Raw genomic sequence first — 17873 nt, 5'->3', positions numbered from 1 at the left:
ATGGGAAGCAATCAATATATGAGCTTTGCACATTTGTATTTATGATCTATGACCAACAGGGTGTTCATATTTGGAATAAAACATCTAGCAGTGGATTAGAAGCTGCAGACAGATACTGGAATATAACTACTCTTAGAAGAAACTTTTGATAACAAACTGGGAAAACAGATGAAGATGCAGAGAGACTGAAGAGTATTCTACCCAGAACTCTAACTCCAATTCAGTAGCTGAGATGGAGAGCCCAATGCCAGAGTTGAGAGAGTTGGAGCCTGTGGGTGTGGGGCTCCGTGTCACCACGTCTCCCACCCAGACCGCATTCTACATAATCTTGGTCCTACTGGGCATTGTGGGTAACACCACGGTGATTGGCGTGATCTTGGACAGCGTGTTCAAAGACCCCAGTGGAGTACGTAACTCAGATATCATCCTGATGAACATGGTCTTGTCCAACCTGCTGGTGTCTGTTCTGAGGAACGTCCTGCTGGTCATCTCTGACCTGGGGCTGGAGGTAAGGAGCTGGATGGGAATGTGGCAGGGGTCTGGCACTCTGGCAGGGCATGCCATGAAGAATGAGGGCTGTATGTGGGTGCTTGAAACAAGGGGGAAGGAGGTATGCTGATTATGTGTGGTTTGGGCTCTAAGTAAAATGGTTGTGATACTTGAGATATGGGAAAGATTTGGGCTAGTCTTTGAGTAATTGTAGTTTAAAATGCGAGGGTTATGGCGGGTGGTGTGGCTGTAACTAGAGATATGCCATGTGAAAATAAAGCAATCTGACAATATACCATGCCATACTTACTGATAAGAGCATTGTTCAGGTCGGCACTATAGTGTACACACACATAAAACCTCACACCCAGCTCTCTCTCTAGCTGAACTCTTCCAGAGACGGGTGTCACGTCCTGATGGGGGTGTGGGTGTGGCTTCGCTCAGCCAACGTGTGGTCAACACTCTTCCTCAGTGCTTTCCACTTCCAGACACTGAGACGCGTGGCCCCTCCCCCTGGGACTGTTCACAGACCCCGCAGGCCCCCCAAGACCCTCCTGATTAGCCTGGGCCTCATCTGGTTCCTCAACCTGATCTATGCTATACCTGCACACATCTACTCTACCAAGGGGAACAAGAACAGCACAGAGGTAGGACCCTGATTCAATACAAGCGGAGAGATAGACAATTGTGATGTGTATTCCTCTTTGAATTGTGGGAAAATGTCTTATACCCCTTCTCTACCTTCTCTTCCCTCCCCATCCCATCTCGTCTCCTCTTCCCTCCACGCTCCCTCTCCACTCCCCCTCCCCTCCAGACCCTGATGTTGGTCAGCAGCACCACGCGCCCCCTGCTGGGCTGTGTGTGGAACTTCCCCTCCAGCTCCAACGGCCTGGCATATGCCACCACCTCCATGGTGATCCACGAGATCCTGCCTATCATCCTGATGGCCATCACCAACCTGGGCTCCCTCTACACACTCTACACCCACGGCAGGACCCACAACCCAGCACACATGACCCAGGACGCGCCCGTCATCAAGAGGATACCGGCTGAGAGACGGGCTGCCAAGGTGAGAGAGACTGGAATGATTCAGAATGATGGCTTGTTGTGTGTGGCCTGCCGCCTGGTTATTGTGGATGGAAAGAAGTACAACATGTCATTTGGACCTGTAACATTGTTATTGTTGTTAAAATTAGGAATTTTCTCTCCAGGTGATTCTAGCCCTCATCATGCTCTTCATTGGGTCTTGGGGAACAAGCATAATTTCTATAAACTACTTCAACTACAACCGAGGTTTGTCAGCCGAGTTCCTTCTGGTTATAGCTCGCTTTGCCAACACTATCTTCATCGCCATTTCACCCATCGTGCTGGCATTGGGTCACCGGCGGCTGCGTGCTATCGCTAAGTCTTTTCTTACTCACTGACAGGTCCCACACCCTGAATCACACTGCAACTGACATTATGGGGAAGTCAGTGGAATAATAATAGTACACTTGCCTCAACATAGCCTAACAATACATTAGAATTACATGGTTGTTGGCATTCCTCTCTATACGTTGGCAACCATTTGAGGCAGACTGTTTTAACATGGCACTTATGAGAGACAAACCCATTAATTTATTTTTTATCACAATTTCTATTGATTTATCAGTACTGAGGAATAGCACTGTCAGTTGTTCTGAGGAGTTTAATAGAAAAGGTTGTAGAGTTCATCATTGCAATGAAATGTGTTCATCTGTACATGTCAGTGAGACTACGTTAACACAATTTATTTCTGTCAACCTGCTCTTTTGTGAGCGACAGAATGTTTATGATGTATAGACTTACGTGAAAGGGCACTCCTATCTATAGATAGTTGTTGTTACATGTTCTGTCTTGTTTGCTCTTTAAAAAACAGTCAAAATAAAGGCCTTTATTTGTACCATCTCTCAATCTCTGAGCCTCTATGCCAGAGGCTCCTCTACATGAAGCTCATTGAAAGGGAGTGAACAGTCCAACAGGATCTGTCTTTGCAGAATGTGAGAACTTATCACAATATTTCAACACTCCAGATCTTAAACATTCCATGACTTTAAATGTTCTAAGGCATGGGTGTCAAACTCTGGCCCGTGGGCCAAATTTGGCCCGCGGGGTAATTATATTTGGCCCGCGAGACAATACCAAATTACTACAAGAGCTGGCCCGCCGGTATTATACAGCGCTTTCACCACTAATACTACGAATCCCATAATGCTCTGCTGTTTTCGCGCGCCAATCAGGACAGGACCCAGAAATGCTCTCTCCTCTGTGACAGTAGGAGGCAGAATATCTGTTTACATATGTAAAAGAACAACCTGTTTGTCTTGTTTGTGGAGTCAACGTGGCTGTAAGTAAGGAGTACAACATTAGACGACACTATGAAACCAAACACCATGACAAATACAAGGACCTGGACATGACTCAAAGGAGCCAGAAAGAAGAGGAGATGAAAAGAAGTTTGGTTTCACAACAGAATATGTTTAAAAAAGCCACATCACAAAGCGAGGCTGCTGTAAAGGCTAGTTATATAGTGGCAGCAGAGATCGCAAAATCAGCCCGGCCCTTTAATGAGGGAGAGTTCATGAAAAAGTGCATGATGAAGGTTTGTGACCTCGTATGCCCAGAGAAAAAACAAGCATTTTCAAACGTGAGCCTGAGCAGGAACACAGTAGCTGATCGCACATGTGATCTTGCCACCAATCTGTATGACCAGCTGATGGAAAAGGGAAAAGATTTTGTTGCGTTCTCCCTCGCTGTGGATGAGAGCTGCGACGCATCTGATACTGCTCAGCTGTCAGTCTTCATCCGTGGAGTGGACTCAAATCTGTGTGTTACGGAGGAGCTATTAGGATTCAAATCAATGCATGGCACAACCACAGGAAAGGAAATCTTTGAGGAGGTTTCCAAATGTGTAACTGAAATAAAGCTGCCGTGGGATAAACTCGTTGGATTAACGACAGATGGTGCGCCAGTGATGTGCGGTAAAAAGAGTGGACTGGTGGGCATGGTTCGGGAGAAGATGCGGGAAGAGAACTGTGCAGGTGAGCTAACTGTTTACCACTGCATCATACATCAGGAAGCACTGTGTGCCAAAGCCCTAAAGATGGAACATGTTATGACCACAGTAACACAGGTAGTTAACTTTATAAGAGCCAAAGGTCTAAATCACCGCCAGTTTAAATCTTTTCTGGAGGAGTGTGGTTCGGATTACGCAGACGTGCCGTATCACACAGAGGTGAGATGGCTAAGCAGAGGAAAAGTACTGAACAGATGTTTCGAGCTGCGTGAGGAAATATGTCAATTCCTGGAAACCAAAGGGAAGGATACAGCAGAGCTCCGGGAGCAAAAGTTCCTGTGTGAGCTGGCCTTTCTCTGTGACATCTCGAGCCATCTCGATGCGCTGAACCTGCAGCTTCAGGGGCGGGGGCGCATCATCACAGACATGTACACTGCAGTGAGGGCCTTCAAAACTAAACTGTGCCTGTGGGAGAATCAGATGCTGCAAGGAAACCCTTGCCATTTTCCCTGCTGCCAATCCATAAAAGCGCAGATCTCTACCGCCGTGTTCCCATGCGCACAGTTTGCTGAAAAACTCAGTGTTCTCGCCGCTGAGTTTAGCCGGCGATTTGCCGACTTCGGTGCCCAGAAATGCAAATTTGAACTGCTTAGTAATCCCTTCGCAGTTGATATGGAAAATGCACCAACCAACATCCAAATGGAGCTGATTGAACTCCAGTGCAACGACACGCTGAAGTCAAAGTATGATGAAGTGGGCGCCGCACAGTTTCCACGGTTCATCCCTGACACAATGCCTCAGCTCCGCACCCAAGCTGCAAGCTGCTCAGATGCTCTCCATGTTCGGCAGCACTTCTATCACAATCTATGCGAGCAACTTTTCTCCTCGATGAAGATGACCAAAACAACTCACAGGAGACGTCTGACTGATGAACATCTTCGCTCGATACTGAGGATTTCTTCAGCTCAGAGCTTGAGCCCAGACATTGATGAACTAGCATCCAAGAAGAGATGCCAGGTATCTGGCTTGGGCACATCAGATTAGACCAGTGTGCAATAATTAACGTTTTCTTTATGCACTTTTTCTTGCTACAAGGCATGGGCTTGAATGGTTGATTGATTTATTATAATTTTATTTGTAAAATTATTAGCCAGTGGAAAACGTTGATTTTGGTATTTAAATCAGAAGGCTGCAAATAGAAAAGAGGCATACAATTTTTATTTAAATTTTATTTATTTAATAAATTAATGCCATTGATGTGTTTTTTCATTTGAAATTCGATTTTGCATGTCTCCACTATTAAATTATATATTGTATGGTAATAAGTGATGCTTGTTCCATATTCAATGTTAAAGCAAAACTTGTTTGGGTCCATATTAAAAGGTTAATTTGTTCAATGTTGGCCCGTGACTTTGTTCAGGTTTTACATTTTGGCCCACTGGGTATTTGAGTTTGACACCCCTGTTCTAAGGTATTTATTTGATGGGTTATTACTTATAACAGGGTTTTTATATATATGTGGACATTTAAAAGCAGAATGAGGGGAAGGCAAGCACTGGTTATTTAATTATTCCATACAAAGTCATACTCATTTATTCAGTCACATATTTGTTTTAATAATTTGATATTTGCTTCAACTCTCTCCTGTACTTTGATTACCTCTCTCCTACTGAATAGTGAAAACAGTTTATTTTACCTTCTTTCCCATTGTGTCTGGAGCTCTGCATTCCTCCACTATTTCCTCCTGTTGACATTTGACCCTCCTCAGCTTGTCATTTCCCAGAGCCACCACCATAGGGCTGAACCCCACAAACAGAGAAGTAGAGAAGTGGGACACAGTCAGCAGCCCCTCCGCATGGTGCCCCCCGTTATAGTTCTAGTACGTCACCATCGCAACCACAAACAGCATCATCATGATCACATGACTACCCTTGCGTTCACTGACCACATGACTGTCCAGCTCTCCCTGCATCCCTCCCCCTGCCTTGCCCGTCGTGCTTGGCCAGTGTAGCCAGGTTGGTGCCCACCATCAGCACCAGTGGAGCCACCTTGTTGAGGGCCAGGGAGGAGGAGGCGAAGGCTGAGCCATGCTCCTCAGAGGGGAAATCCCACACACAGCCCAGCAGGGGCCTGGTGGTGTAGCTAATGACCATCAGCTCCACCATGGTCTTGCCGTGGACCTGGGTGGTGTTGACCAGCACCAGCAGGGAGAAGGCCAGGTTGACCCCGTAGACCAGCTCCGGGCCCACCCACACCCTCTTCCTTTCACGTTGCTGTGCTAGGGACCCCACAGATCCTGGCTCTGCGGCCCACGGCCCGCCACCACACCCACAGTAGCAAGAAGAGGTGGCATCAGTCCAGGGCCAGGGACACGTCCAGACACAAAGACGGGCACCGTGAGGAACAGAAACGTCAGCAGGTTGGCAAGCGACAGGTTCACCAGGATTGTGTCAGAGGGAGGGAGCTGACAAGAGAGACTTTTAATGGCCAAGGAACACCTGAGAGAGAGGGAGAGAGAAAGAGTATAATGAACTAATTATACTAATTATGTGATGTTATCTCAGGCGGAGATATTTCATGACTATTGACAGTTAGGGTTCTATTTCTCCTCACCTCATGGATGATCAGTATGTTTCACAGGATGCCAGAAAAGACCAGAAACCCAAACAGAATAGCGTCTACAGTGAGGACCTTTGACATCGTATCCTCAGCATGGCGCCACAATTTCTTTGTTATTCATTGCCTACATGTATTATTACTATTCTAGGGTCTCAATTCTACCTCTGCCTCTATCCTGTTAATTGTGAACTATTTATATAGACACCTACACGCCCTCATACACAAACAAAGCCATCCCAAAAACAAACTCAGCATCTTCAGTGTTGCTGACCTGGCTCAGGGTAAATTTACTCCAATCATTTGTCGCCTAGGTAGGCCTTCCATGCCCTTGCCTGCTGCTTAGGTATGCAGATTTGTCACTGCATTGGCCAGCAGCGAACACACACCACTTACACACCACTAGTTCCCCTTTTGCTGGTATAACAGCCTCCACTCTTCTGGGAAGGCTTTCCACTAGATGTTGGAACATTGCTGTGGGGACTTGCTTCCATTCAGCCACAAGAGCATTAGGGCGTATGAGAACTGATGTTGGGCGATTAGACCTGGCTCGTAGTCGGCGTTCCAATTCATCCCAAAGGTGTTCGATGGGGTTGAGGTCAGGGCTCTGTGCAGGCCAGTCAAGTTTTTCCACACCGATCTCGACAAATAATTTCTGTATGGACCTCGCATTGTGCACGGGGGCATTGTCATGCTGAAACAGAAAAGGGCCTTCCCTAAACTGCTGCCACAAAGTTGGAAGCACAGAATCATCTATAACGTTATTGATTAAGATTTCCCTTCACTGGAACTAAGAGGCCTAGCCCAAACCCTGAAAAACAGCCCCAGACCATTATTCCTCCTCCACAAAACGGTACAGTTGGCAATATGCATTGGGGCAAGTAGCGTTCTCCTGGCATCTACCAAACCCAAATTCCGGAGTCCAATGGTGGCGAGCTTTACACCACTCCAGCCGACGCTTGGCATTGCGCATGGTGATCTTAGGCTTGTACTGTATGTGGCTGCTTGGCCATAGAAACCCATTTAATGAAGCTTCCTGCGACTAGTTATTGTGCTGAAGTTGCTTCCAGAGGCAGTCTGAAACTCTGTAGTGAGTGTTGGACCCGAGTACAGCTATACAGCTAATAGCTAAATCCACCCATTTGCAGGGGTGTCCACGTACTTTTGTATATATAGTGTATCAACTCATACCACACAGACAGGTCACATCAACAAGACATGTGTGGCTGACTAACACCTGAGACCATCTATACTATAAAGATATACAAATGGTTTCATGCCAATCTTAGCTCATTTGAGAGAGTGTTCAGGCCTGTACTTAGTTGCCCTTTAACAACCCTGGCTGTAAGTTGTCAATTCAAACAAATAAAACATGGCTAAATCGACCCATTTTAACAGGGGTATGTGACTGTGGCAGATATCTGTTGGCCCATACGTGTATGTTTAGATGTTTGTGTGTTATGTCATCATCCCTCCCATTGTTATCTCCCATTGCTCAGAGGGGAGGATCGTAGAGAGTCATCATTATACTCATTTACCCAGCATCCCCCGGGGGCTTCCCAGCGGTCTTATTAAAATCATCTCCTCCACTGATGCTGCACATTATTGCTGTCCTCTCCCTTGGCACTACTACCTTGCTGGCTTGCCAATTTTTTCCTTTTGGCAATGGACATATAATCATAACCTCCAATAACCTCCACATAGAACTGCTGAGTCAAAACTGATCAAAGACTACATTTTCTCAAATTAAAGATCTTCAGAGAAAGATATTAAGCTTTTTGTGACCATTATAACTGCCAGTAGGTGTTTCAGCAAAAACTTCAGAAGTGTTTGAATGTGTACAAAATAAACACAGGCTTGTTGTAGAATGTTGTAGACCGACTATCAATTATTACCACTTGAGGTCACTGTACACTCTAAAAAGAAAAGGTTCCTGGAGTATCCTTTAGGGGTTCTTCAACTTGAAACTGTGGGGGAACCCCTATAAATTCTTCAAATAACTCATTTTAATGGATCCTCGAGGAACCCTTTGAAGAACCTTTTGGGGTTAATTTTTTAACTCCCCTACTATTATTATTGTTATTATTATGAATAATAATAATATGCATAACAACAAGAACAATAACACAATATTGAGTTGTCCGTGTTTATTATGATTTTAGTGGCAATTCATAATAAAAAAATCTAAATATGAGGTAATAGGTGATCAGTTCAGTCATCTGCACCCAATACAGCTAGCCTTCAACATATTCTTATAGCCTACATATTCTTAACTCTTTGTTGATTGATACCCATTGAATTGTGTCCATTTTCTGTTTTAGAAAGATTTGCACAAATATGAAAAGATAGAGAGTATCATTGTAAAACAATATGAATATAGATCATACGAGGGACAACCCTTGCACCTGCTGTCCTTTCAAATTCAAATCGAAGTTGGGCAGTTAGGTTCCTGCAAGAACCCCCACCAACTAAGGAGGTTCCTTAATTAATTTTCAGTGCCAAGAACCCTGAGAGTCTTCGAAGAACTTTGAGGATCTTAGAAGAACCCTTGTTGAATCACTGATTATTAGAGTCTAGGTTTGGAAATCGCATCACATCAAAACAAACCATAGTCCTAGATTTCAGCTTTACATTATAGCCCACTATTGACAATATCCAGATATTCGTTAGTATTGGTAACATCTGCCTATATCATGACGAATGTGTTATAAACTGTTATCAGAGTTTATTTTCCTACAATTTTGAATAAGTATGAATATGTCATAATTGGGCTATTATTACAAGACAATTATGCCTGATAATAAGAAATTATTTTTTTTGCACAAAACAATCTCATTATATTGCATTTCCAATAATCTGCCTGATTTGATAGTATGGACAAAAGACTACACACAGCAGCATTGAAGACTACAGCCTAGCACACAATGTGGGAGTAAGGAGTGGGAGTTAACTGGAGGAAGGTCGGTTGGGTGGAAGGATGCAAAGGCACAAAAAAACAGAAAGGGTGGCAGGGAAATTAAGATTGGAGTCGGGACTTGAAATGATGACTCATGTAATTGACTGCTGATGACTACGCTACAAACATTCTGACAGACACAAAAACACACACTCTTCCTCACGACAACCATCACAGACAGCCAGACAGGACAAGACTGAGACAAATGTACCTGAAAAGATCATTGCCGCCGTCTTCGTTCTCGAAAACCTAGAAATGTAAGTTCTCGCTCAATAGCCAAAATGCATCTTACATTTATTGCCGTTTACATTAACCATTCTAATAAGCGGTGTGACCTATGTATTGGTCTGTTGAGTTGCGTGCGTAACCAACATGTGGTGTATGGCTTAAAACAAAGCATTCGTAAGTGATAGCAGTCTGGCTCATTCTCTAAAAGTGTGGTCTGTATCAATCAGCCATCTATTATTCTATGGTATATCATTTTTATTGTGCGATTTTACCGCAGATTCTTCTCGTGCTGGCCATCGGGGGAATACAGAGCTTTGATGGTGGTGTAGGACTGTGTAATGGAAGCCACCTGCCCCCATAACTCTCTTTCTCGCCTCGGATCTCCGCCGACAGTAACGGTGCTGTCCACTATGCATTTGCACTAAATACAGTGAAAGTGAACTGGTAAGAAGAGAAGAAATGAGAAGAAAATCGCTGGTTGCCTTCTCGGCAGTACTGTTCTGTCTGTGCCGCGCGACAATCGTCTCCAACCGGACGCGCGGCGGCCGCGACTCGCAAACTTCATCCACATCATCAGACAAGGGAAGCGAGAAGGACGTGGCTGTCTCCCCAATCTCTGGCCAACAGCATATCTACAATGTTGATTATTTCAGTAAGAATGAAACAATGGGCTCACCAAGGCGGCAGGGGGACTTCAGCCATAGGAATGGCACTTCCTCCATCAAAACCAGCAAAGGCAATACAGGCACCACTATGATATTTGGCAGGCCAGACCATGTTCAAGGTGGAACAGGGTGGGCCATGGATGGAGGTGTGGCACCAATATGTGCCTACCGGGTGATGGAGGAGGGAATCGGGGGGCGGCTGTGTTTTCGACACACACAGCTGGGGTTCAGGTGTCATCGTGGAGATTGCCGGACTGTTCCATCAGCAGGAGGGTCCCTGGTGGCCAACATTTTGACCAACGGCAGCGTGCTACTACAGTGGACATATGAAGATCTGAGGGGAGAGGCTCAAAGGACAAATAAAGGAAACACAGCTGGACATGACCTAGATAAACAAGAGACAGAGCCTAGAGGAACAAGTGTAGAGGGACAGAAAGGGGCCCCTGGGACAGGGCTTGGGGAAGAGAGCAGGTTTGTAACTGCCCCACCAAAGAGGGTATTCGGTGGACGACGTGTCAGAAGGGGTGGGTTTGGGCTAAGCTGCTGGTGGAACGGGAGCTACACCCAGTTTGAGTGCGCTAACACCCATCTTGGCTCTGGTTGCAGGGACTTCTTGCTGACTGAGCTTCATGAGAACGTCCCTTACCGCATCTGCCTGCATCCGCTTGCCTCCACCCTGACACCACAGCTCCACTCAGAAGGAGCAGGCCAGAGGGAGGACTTGTGGAACTGTGTGGAGTTCACTGTCTCACCCTTGGGCATGCAGGACATTGTGATTGCCATGACAACGGTGGGAGGAGCCATCTGTGTGATGCTGGTCATCATCTGCCTGCTGGTGGCGTACATCACTGAGAACATCATGAGCCCCATGACACAGCACTCACACTCCACATACCACTCTTACCACTAATGTCACTCACACAAACACGCACGCATGTGTGTGCACACACACGTAACCTTATTCAGCAATATCGCAGTCATTTATTTTAATCTCACATCTAAATCAATACACTAAAAACCCATTTATGTAACATACTGTGGTTGAACACCCACACACACGTAATAAAAATCTCACTCAGATTCAGGGCATTGCACCTTACACTAGTAGATCTGTAAGCTTGTGGAAGAATGATGAACTAAGCCTCACAACAGACCACCACACTTTCAAATACTATGAAATACTGTTCAAATGATAGGTCTCAGAGAATTACGTTTGTGTGAGCATTAATGTGTGTGTTTATTTTTCTCTTGTGTATTTATCTCATTTGCCTTTATGCTAGTAATACAGGTGCTCTTTATTAGAGATAGTAAGCTGCTAGTCAGTAGGCCTACCTAAGAGTGAAACATGGTCTATAGTTGAGCAATATTATGAACCAGTATTTAGAACGATTCCTCTTTTTTGGGGTCCAGTTATATATTTGCAGTAATTACATATGTTCAGTGGTAAGTAATAATAATAATAATAATATATGCCATTTGGCAGACGCTTTTATCCAAAGCAACTTACAGTCATGTGTGCATACATTCTACGTATGGGTGGTCCCGGGAATCGAACAATAAGTGCAAGCACATTAGGTAATTGAATGAATGATTTCTTACTTTTCACCTCAGAGAGGGTTAATTTAATTAATGTCAACAATGCACCCTCAGGCACCCAAGAATGATTCCTATTTGCCTTACCTTCTCCTGGATGTAGAGATCTTTGTATACTGAACATCCCTGTTAGTGAGCATTTCTCCTTTGCCAAGATAATCCATCATACTGACAGGTGAGGCATATCAAGAAGCTGATTAAACATCATGATCATTACACTGGTGCGCCTTGTGCTGGGGACAATAAAAGGCCACTCTAAAATGTACAGTTTTGTCACACAACACAATGCCACATGTCTCAAGTTTTGAAGGAGCATGCAATTTACATGCTGACTGCAGAAATGTCCACCGGAGCTGTTGCCAGAGAATTTAATGTTAATTTCTCTACCATAAGCCAACTCCAACATTGTTTTAGAGAATTTGGCAGAACATCCAACCGGGACCTCCTCATCCAACTTCTTCACCTGCGGGATCGTCTGAGACCAGCCACCCGGACAGCTGATGAAACTGAGGAGTATTTCTGTCTGTAATAAAAAAAACTTGTTAGGAAAAACCCATTCTGATTGGCTGGGCCTGGCTCCCCAGTGGGTGGGCCTATGCCCTTCCATGTCCACCCGTGGCTGTGCCCCTGCCCAGTCATGTGAAATGCATAGATTAGGGCCTAAAGAATTTATTTAAATTTACTGATTTCCTTATATGAACTGTAACTCAGTAAAATCTTTGAAATTGTTGCATGTTGTGTTTATATTTTTGTTGTAGACCTTCAACAGGCTTGTCTGCTCTGCAGTCTGCCAAATATACTGTTCCCAACCTCTAGTTTAGGAGGCCCTGTGGAATCAATAAAACACTGCGAGCATATGATTTTTGTATGTGTAAATGGGTACAGAAAAATATTATTATTTGTGTCTATCCGTCTATCTATCTATCTATCCATCCATTGTAAAAATATATATATATATAGATGGCTATGCCTAGGCTTTTTGTACAATTAATGTAGGATACATGTGGCACAGTGGGGGCTCCCAAGTGGCGCAGTGACCTAAGGAACTGCATCACTACTGGTTCGAATCCAGGCTGTATCACAACCAGTCATTATTGGGAGTTCATTAGTGCAGTGCACAATTGGCCCTGCCTCATCTGGGTTTGACTGGTGTAGGCAGTCATTGTAAATAAGAATTTGTTCTTCAACTGACTTGTCTAGTTAAATAAAGATTAAATAAAATCAAAAGTGACCGTATTTTCCAGCATCATCAGGGCTTGGAAACACTTGAGAAGTTTGTTTGGATGACGTCATGCATGCACAGGAGGGACAAAAATCGATTTGGTATGAAGCCCTGCCCCCTATGACATCAACTGTAAAACCTTGGTTAAAAGTCCCCGCCGCCATTTTAACAGGCTCACAGAAAGAAGATTGTAACATCGCCTTGAAACGTTTATACCCCGTTGTATTTGCTTAGTTAGCTAGATCAAAGGCCTTCCCAGCAGTCTTTTTGTAATAGTTACATATCTACCACATTTTAACTAGTTGTGTGCTGTACTTAACATTCGATTGCTAGTTATTTCAGAAAAATAGCATTCGCAATGCCGAGCCACCCGCTGCGCGTGGCGGTTGTGTGCTCGAGCAACCAGAACCGCAGCATGGAAGCGCACAACATCCTCAGGTAACATTACTGGAAGAAAACTAAACAACGACGACATGCCAAGAAGCAAGGACCTTTGATTTTCATCGGCCTGGGTCTTTTACCTGGCTGAGAGCTCACCCTCTTCGACACAACAATGGGCTCACTACGCAGACCGCAGCCTGTTTCCGGCAAACGACGCATTGTATTACAATACACAATGGCTATCTTCCATATTTACACGACAGAGACGTATACTTATTTATTTTTGTATCAAGCTCAACTAGTTCCCAGTGGCACACATGGAGATAAAGCTAATTTATTTTTCTTCGCCGGTGTTACGAATACCGGAAGTAGGGCATTTTTTCTTCAGTGCAGTGGCCATCCGCATAGCCTCCGTCAGTCACTAGCTGGAGGTAGCTAGGTCAAACTCCGACTATAACTAGGCAACCAACCAGTGAACTACCTGAAATTGTAAAATGATGGTGAAATATATAAATTAAAAAAATAGGAGACCTGCCATGCATCACCTACAACGTACTTTCAGGTTCGGGATTATTCCATGAAAGCGTCATAAAGTAGTTGTCACTCAACAGCCTCTACATTCAAAATTTAGAAACTTTTTTTGGTAAGGTAAAGGTCAAATCAAACGCAGCCTCTACATTCAACATGTATAAACTTTTTTAGGTAGGGTACAGGTCAAATCAAACACGATCGAGCGTTGCTTTGCGTCGACGCGAGAGACATACTTGCTTTCTAATTTGTAGCGCAAGATTTTGACGGCTTTGTCGTTCGCGACCAGTCTTTTCTCGAGTCTACGCAAAGCAATGCTTGTTCGTGTTTCGTTTGATTTGTTTGGCCTTAACACTAAACAAATGTATCTTAGACTAATTTGTCATTTTACTGAGTAAATAAAAGTTGGAAAATCTCCATGCGTGGAGAGAAAGGTAAGGAGAGCCTGCCTATTGGGGAATGATGCCTGTGATATGGCTCTTGAGATGAGATTACTTTATTGATGGTGACTGATCCACAAATTTCCCCTTCTGTGGTCTGTATGGTTTTTGTCTTGCATGTGCTGGTCTGTAAGTAACCGTTTTCCCCCCATCATTCTCTTTGTTTATACAGCAAGCGAGGCTTTGAAGTTCGCTCTTTTGGGACAGGGTCCCATGTGAAGCTACCTGGTCCTGCACCGGACAAACCCAATGTGTACGACTTCAAAACCACTTATGAACAGATGTACAACGACCTGGTCCGCAAGGACAAGGAGCTGTATCCCCTGCACTCTTGCATTCACACACAGACACAACATAAACACAGCCCTACCTCTTCATGTTTCTTTTCTGCAGTGAGTTATTATCTTTATCTTCACAGAAAAATATACAGAATTAGAAGTATGAAATTGTTAAGGGTGATTGAACAGGGAAGTATTTCATAGTGTTTATTGTTGGGAGATTTTGTAGGTAAGGGTGTTCTTCACTGACCTGATCTCAGATCTGTTTGTGCTCTTGTGAACAACATTGCTGCCCCTGTTAATCCAAACATTGGCATGGCAGAATGACAAGAAGCTGGCATGATGGCACATACAGACTGCCACTCAGGCTAGTCCGTTACATCTATTTTTTAGATTTCTCACATGCTGTCACAATGCTTTTTTAACAATGGTGGTGCGCTTGGAATATTTTACCTTCAGCAGGTTTCAACATGTAAACAAGTAGCCATTTACCCTCTATAACCAGGTAGGTTGATTCGGGGCCAAGGAACCAACACTTCTAGGGAACATATCCCAGTCTTTCCATATCAGGACCTGGATGTAGACTTTAAACAAAAGAAGGGCTGGTTTGTATAATACTATATGTATTTGACCCAACTAGTTGTCAGTGTAGGTTTTTAATCCTACATATTGTTTAGCCAAGGGCACTACTTTTGAATGTGAACATTCTTTCCTTCTGTGCTGTGTCAGTATATGCTTTCACATGTAAAGAATTGTAGCCCCTCCCCCCACTACAGGGCTCTCAACCATATGCTCTTCAGAAAATAAATTAGCCATTGGAGCCAACTTCTTTGAATAGGCATACATTCATACGGCAACTCTGGAACCCACATGGACCAACCTTAAATGGACTCCTACTCCCTTTACACTTATGATCTGAGAAATTTAGATATGTTTAAGCACTAGGGTGAAAAGGTGGAGTGATTACCATATTGGAGATGCCTATTAAATCCTCTCAGATCTACAGCAGTACATGGTGGGATAGGAGCTAGTGATCCATTTGGGATTCAGCGTATTTAAAACATTTCAGTGTTGGAAGACCTGCTCAGTAGTGCTTTGGGGTGGGTATGGTTAAAGAGTTATGTTTAAATGTACAAAAAACTATTTTTGTGCAAGGAGATATCTGCATGCTTGTAAAAAGAAGGGCTATATATTAATTGTTAGTGGGAACGCCATAGCACTCCTTTCACTGGCCAAGTCCCTATTTGGGAGTATACAAGAGTGGGACCTTATCCTTACAATGCAGGCAAGGATTGGAGATCATTTCTGTAATATTTTCTTGCCTATTCATCTCGGTTTTTGCTAAAAAAAATAGCATTTTTTTTATTTAAATTGATTAGATAAGGTAGGACTTCTTCAAATATTGCACTGGTAGTTCAAGTTATGTGAGGCCAGTTACAATAAGTGTTATTAGTTACATTTATTATGAAGCTTCCAAAGGTCAAATACAGTGTGAGGGAGTTTTGGCCTCTAGGGGGCATTGTGTCTTGAGTATTCACAATGACTGACTGACACCTTAAGTTTCATATGTTTGAGGTCTTGTGCGTTGGTCTTTCGTCTTGCTGTGTTCCTTGACCCTGAGCACCTCAGATACACACAGAATGGAATCCTGCACATGCTGGACCGCAACAAGCGGATCAAGTCCCGACCGGAACGCTTCCAGAGCTGTAAGGACCAGTTTGATCTGGTCATCACCTGTGAGGAGAGGGTCTACGACCAAGTGCTAGAGGGTGAGAAGGGACCTGGGACAGAAGGGGGGGTTGGGGGCTTATGTCAAGTTGTGAAATATCAATTCGGAATAGTGAATACGCTTAAAATAAAGTTAAGTCTTGGGCTAGGTCACTGGATTCATGTTGATCAACGATCACTATTCTCCCCAATTTCTCCCACTCAGACCTGAGCTCTCGGGAGCAGGAGACTTTCACGCCGGTTCACGTCATCAACGTTGACATCCAGGACAACCACGAGGAGGCCACACTGGGGGCTTTCCTCATCTGTGAGCTGTGTCAGTGTGTGAGTGTCTCTGCCTGCCTGGCCACCAGCAACCATTATCACAGGATTACACTGTTACATTGTCATAGCATGGATATCAGGGATATATGGTAGTATGGGCACATAGTGTCATGTTGTTGCTACAGTGGGATATGTGTTTCTGCAAGATACATGGTGTGTCTGAACATAATGATTTGGAACGTAGGTGTGCAAATTATATTGCCGATAAATACATGCTTAAATGTTGTATGAGTAAGTGGTATGTCACTGTAATTCTATTACACTGAGCCCTAAAGTGTATGGATGTCTTGCCTTGACCCATGTAGCAGGTGTTGTATGTCTGACCGTCCCTTCGCTCTCTCAGATCCAGCACACGGATGATATGGAAAACGAGATGGACGAGCTGCTGCAGGAGTTTGAGGACAAGAGCAACAGGCCTTTCCTCCACACTGTCTGCTTCTACTGATGCCCATGCTACCAAATCTGCAATATCACACGCCCCCTGACCAAACATGCACGTTTATACACAAACTCATGCATACTTCCATATACACTTACTGATTACCTTTCACACACACACCCTCTGCTGTTGGTCAGGGCTGAGGGGACGGGGATGAATGCGCTCAAGTAGGCAGGCTCATCCCTCCTGCTCTGCCTTTCCTCCTCAGGGCCAAGGTGGGCCCAAGGTCCTCCCCATCCTACAGTGAAACCACTGACACGCCTTCCCACAAAGAGAAATGCCCCTTTTGTCAAACACGTCCTCCTCTACCTCTAAAGGAGGATGTTTTTCTAAGTCTTGCACAGTGATGCTGATTGCTGAGCAACAATGAATTTAATTCATTTTTAAGAATGATGAATAGATATTGTTTTTATGAAGTATGATTTGTCACATTTACTCTCGATGGTGCAGAGTAGTATTGTTGCCACGGATGGGATAGAGTTGAGATTGTTTAGGCATGAATGTGTGTGTGTGTGTGTGTATACCAGTAGTTAATTAGGAATTAATCAAAATAGGGGGATAATGAACCAAATGGAGACCACAAGGTTCTCTTTTGCCCTCGTTTCCATTCTGTTTTGATTCATGTTTAAAAACTCAGATCTGCTACCTTTTCAGGGTGTAATATTTTTTTTCTTTTGAAAACTGAAAAGAATGAAAATATTTTAATTATTTGCAAGATGAGAGTTCAGTCCAGAGTGCCTGAATATTTCTGTATGTACATATGAATCCATTAAATGAATCAACATCTCTAGAAAAACTTGATGAATTGACTTGTTTTTAGTGCATTGCACAGATCCTGGATACACCACTCTGCATGCAGATGGAAGATTTTAATTAACAAATGTACCTTGTAAAGGTTCTATAGCCCAATGACCGCATTCATAAAGATGGCAAAAAATGTCTTCTTCCATCT

The 17873-nt window shown here is 44.0% G+C and overlaps 3 protein-coding genes and 1 pseudogene across 5 annotated transcripts; 3 read left to right on the top strand and 1 right to left on the bottom strand.

Moving 5' to 3' along the window:
* The first annotated feature begins 74 nt into the window (after positions 1 to 74).
* LOC118400267 (olfactory receptor class A-like protein 4) lies at positions 75 to 2401 on the top strand. Its single transcript, XM_052474596.1, has 4 exons — positions 75 to 508; positions 873 to 1136; positions 1304 to 1558; positions 1701 to 2401. Exons 1-4 carry the CDS (start codon positions 233 to 235, stop codon positions 1911 to 1913), a joined length of 1008 nt encoding a protein of 335 aa, XP_052330556.1. The 5' UTR covers positions 75 to 232; the 3' UTR covers positions 1914 to 2401.
* Positions 2402 to 5126: 2725 nt separating this feature from the next.
* LOC118399871 (olfactory receptor class A-like protein 4) lies at positions 5127 to 6141 on the bottom strand (annotated as a pseudogene).
* Positions 6142 to 9094: 2953 nt separating this feature from the next.
* On the top strand, positions 9095 to 10898 carry LOC118400266 (fibronectin type III domain-containing protein 10-like). 2 transcript variants are annotated; one of them, XM_035796947.2, is made up of 2 exons: positions 9095 to 9352; positions 10595 to 10898. In XM_035796947.2, coding segments are annotated over exons 1-2 (306 nt in total). In that variant the 5' UTR covers positions 9095 to 9350. The 2 variants fall into 2 exon arrangements, with proteins under 2 accessions (XP_035652840.1, XP_035652839.1); XM_035796946.2 differs by having other exon boundaries at positions 9601 to 10898.
* A 2046-nt stretch (positions 10899 to 12944) lies between these two features.
* LOC118400265 (RNA polymerase II subunit A C-terminal domain phosphatase SSU72-like) lies at positions 12945 to 17722 on the top strand. 2 transcript variants are annotated; one of them, XM_035796944.2, is made up of 5 exons: positions 12945 to 13241; positions 14325 to 14468; positions 16060 to 16199; positions 16364 to 16482; positions 16826 to 17722. In XM_035796944.2, exons 1-5 carry the CDS (start codon positions 13162 to 13164, stop codon positions 16925 to 16927), a joined length of 585 nt encoding a protein of 194 aa, XP_035652837.1. In that variant the 5' UTR covers positions 12945 to 13161; the 3' UTR covers positions 16928 to 17722. The 2 variants fall into 2 exon arrangements, with proteins under 2 accessions (XP_035652837.1, XP_035652838.1); XM_035796945.2 differs by lacking the exon at positions 12945 to 13241 and adding an exon at positions 13257 to 13746.
* Positions 17723 to 17873: the final 151 nt, after the last annotated feature.

Source organism: Oncorhynchus keta, chromosome 21 (genome assembly GCF_023373465.1).
Source record: "Oncorhynchus keta strain PuntledgeMale-10-30-2019 chromosome 21, Oket_V2, whole genome shotgun sequence".
Lineage (NCBI taxonomy): Eukaryota > Metazoa > Chordata > Actinopteri > Salmoniformes > Salmonidae > Oncorhynchus > Oncorhynchus keta.
The sequence above is the reverse complement of the archived record's forward strand: the minus strand, read 5'-3'. Positions and strand labels throughout refer to the sequence as shown.

Coding starts and splice junctions, on each gene's coding strand:
- LOC118400267 (XM_052474596.1), top strand. CDS start 233: ATGGAGAGCCCAATGCCAGAGTTGAGAGAGTTGGAGCCTGTGGGTGTG. Junction 509..872: donor TCTCTGACCTGGGGCTGGAG/GTAAGGAGCTGG, acceptor CTCTCTCTCTAG/CTGAACTCTTCCAGAGACGG. Junction 1,559..1,700: donor CTGAGAGACGGGCTGCCAAG/GTGAGAGAGACT, acceptor TTTTCTCTCCAG/GTGATTCTAGCCCTCATCAT.
- LOC118400265 (XM_035796944.2), top strand. CDS start 13,162: ATGCCGAGCCACCCGCTGCGCGTGGCGGTTGTGTGCTCGAGCAACCAG. Junction 13,242..14,324: donor GAAGCGCACAACATCCTCAG/GTAACATTACTG, acceptor TTGTTTATACAG/CAAGCGAGGCTTTGAAGTTC. Junction 16,483..16,825: donor TCTGTGAGCTGTGTCAGTGT/GTGAGTGTCTCT, acceptor TCGCTCTCTCAG/ATCCAGCACACGGATGATAT.
- LOC118400266 (XM_035796946.2), top strand. CDS start 9,783: ATGAGAAGAAAATCGCTGGTTGCCTTCTCGGCAGTACTGTTCTGTCTG.